A 1,984-nucleotide genomic window follows, 5' to 3' on the forward strand; every position below is an offset into this window, starting at 1 on the left:
GGTTTATTACTTCACACAGCATTTAAAAACAAAGCAATTCCTTGTTCTCTATCCACTATTCCGAGCCATGATTTGTGAATGGATTACATTTGTGGACGGGGGGGGGGGGGGGGGGGAAAAGAGGGGGCAAAAGCCAACTAGAAAAGAGGAAGTTGTGCTTTTGAAAGTATCAAAGTGGAATGCATGCTTTGCAGAGAAGTACAATTTCAGCAACAATTTTAGATGAAGCTTAACACAGAACATCTACCGTGCATTTCAAAACGAAGCATCTCCTTCCTTTGTGCAATTAAGGGCAGGACCCAAGACATAAAATTTTAAATTAAAATCTGACAATTCATTATTCTAAAGTCATCTGCCGTTTACCCTACCTAAATTTCTAAAAACCTCACGGATTCCCAGGATGAAGTAACCAGTAGTATAAAAATTAATTGTCACGTTTTTGCATTAAAAAAATCCAGCCCCACAAGTCTTGTCATCTTTCACTTTGCCTTGCTGCAAAGAACGAGTGCAGCAGTTCTTGATCACATGCATAAAATGGTTTCAGTCCCCTCCAACAGGGAAGAAGAACAGACGGCTTCTACAGGAGGGAAAGCAATCTTTGGAAAAATCAAGATGTGTGGGAAACAGCAAAAGTCCTTGGGCACAGAAACGCAGCTTCGAAACACCTGGCAGTAAATCAATGTCACCCATTTCGCTGTAATCCCTCAAGTCACTTTTATGAAGATTACTTCCTGCAATGCATTCCGCACCCTGCTCCCTCCCCGGCCGACAAGGACTCTAGTAAAGACCACTTCGGGAAACCGCACCGCACACACGGGACCGGCGCCGCGACAGCGGGACCCGGACCGGGACGCGGGTCACGCCCGGCACAACTGTTTCCCTACCGGCCCCTGATTCCTGCTCGACTCTCGATTCCCTGCTAGCGCCACAACTTTCCCCGTGCCCCTCGGAGAGTCCTGCCGCAACTCCAAGGGATGCGGGGGGGAACTGCCCCCGACCCGTTCCCGAGGTCTCCGCCGCGGGGGACACCCCAGCGCCCAGCACCGCCGCTCGCTCCCGGCACTTCACTTCTCCCGCGCCGCGGTGGCGACCCCTCACGCTCCCTCCGACCTGCCACAGCGTGTCCCGTCCGCACCGCCTCCCTGCCTCTCTCCCTGCCTCCCTCCTAGGCTCCCGGGGCGGCCGCGGCTGCCGGCTCCCTCCGGGGAACAGGCAGGGGCGCAACTTCGCGGAGTGGGGGAGCGAGGGGCAGGCGGCGGGGCCCTCCCGCCGTCCCCACGGCCACGGCGGAGGGAACCCGCGGGTCTCCCCCGCCGCGGCTCATGGCGCGGTGCTTTCCCGCCTCCCCGTCCCGCCCGGCGGCGGCGCCGACTGACCAAGGGTCGAACTCGTGGATGATGCTCTCGAAGCGGATGACGGCGAAGAGCCGGGAGCTGAATCCAGCCAGCCAGGCCAGGAAGAGGATGGTGAAGGAGAGCAGGGACTGCCAGCCCGCCGGCTGCGACAGGCCCCCTGACAGGCCGCCGCCCGCCCCGGCGCGGCTGTGGAGCGGCGCCGCGGAGTTGGCGGCGGGTCTGTGCTTGTGGTCGGGGGCCGAGTGCTCCGCCATGTTGTACCCGAGGCTCCCTCGCAGCCTCTCCCTCCGCCCGGCGCGTGCGGGGAGGAGGAGGGGAGGAGAGGAGGGAGGAAGGGCAGGGGGCGGGGGGCTCGGCAAGGGGCGGGGCGGAGCCCGCCCGTTCTTGCTCGGCGCTCCTCGCTGACTCCCCGCCGCCTCCTGGCGCACCCGGGCTCTGCCGCTGCCTCCTCCTCCCACCGCTGCCGTCACCGTCCCCCGGGGCGGGGGGGGACCCGGCGCGGCGCGCGTGAGCCCGGGGGGTGGGGCCATCAACAGGACGGGGGCGGACCCAAGGAGCCGGAGGGGCGGGGCTCGAGACGGCCCGAGGCACGAGCGCGGCTCCGAGGGGCAGTTCCGGAGTGGGGAGGG

The 1,984-nt window shown here is 62.1% G+C and overlaps 1 protein-coding gene across 1 annotated transcript in view; it reads right to left on the reverse strand.

The window, feature by feature from the left end:
- STT3B (STT3 oligosaccharyltransferase complex catalytic subunit B) overlaps window positions 1-1,801 on the reverse strand; it is a 52,538-nt gene extending 50,737 nt beyond the window's left edge. Inside the window, exon 1 of the mRNA XM_042044024.1 lies at window positions 1,377-1,801. Coding sequence (XP_041899958.1) covers window positions 1,377-1,609 — 233 coding nt within the window. The 5' untranslated portion in view covers window positions 1,610-1,801. The remainder of the gene's footprint in view (window positions 1-1,376) is intronic.
- Window positions 1,802-1,984: the final 183 nt, after the last annotated feature.

Source organism: Corvus kubaryi, unplaced genomic scaffold (genome assembly GCF_017639235.1).
Source record: "Corvus kubaryi isolate FWS band 111438036 unplaced genomic scaffold, C.kubaryi_AGA036_p1.0 37398, whole genome shotgun sequence".
In the NCBI taxonomy this organism is placed as follows: Eukaryota; Metazoa; Chordata; class Aves; order Passeriformes; family Corvidae; genus Corvus; species Corvus kubaryi.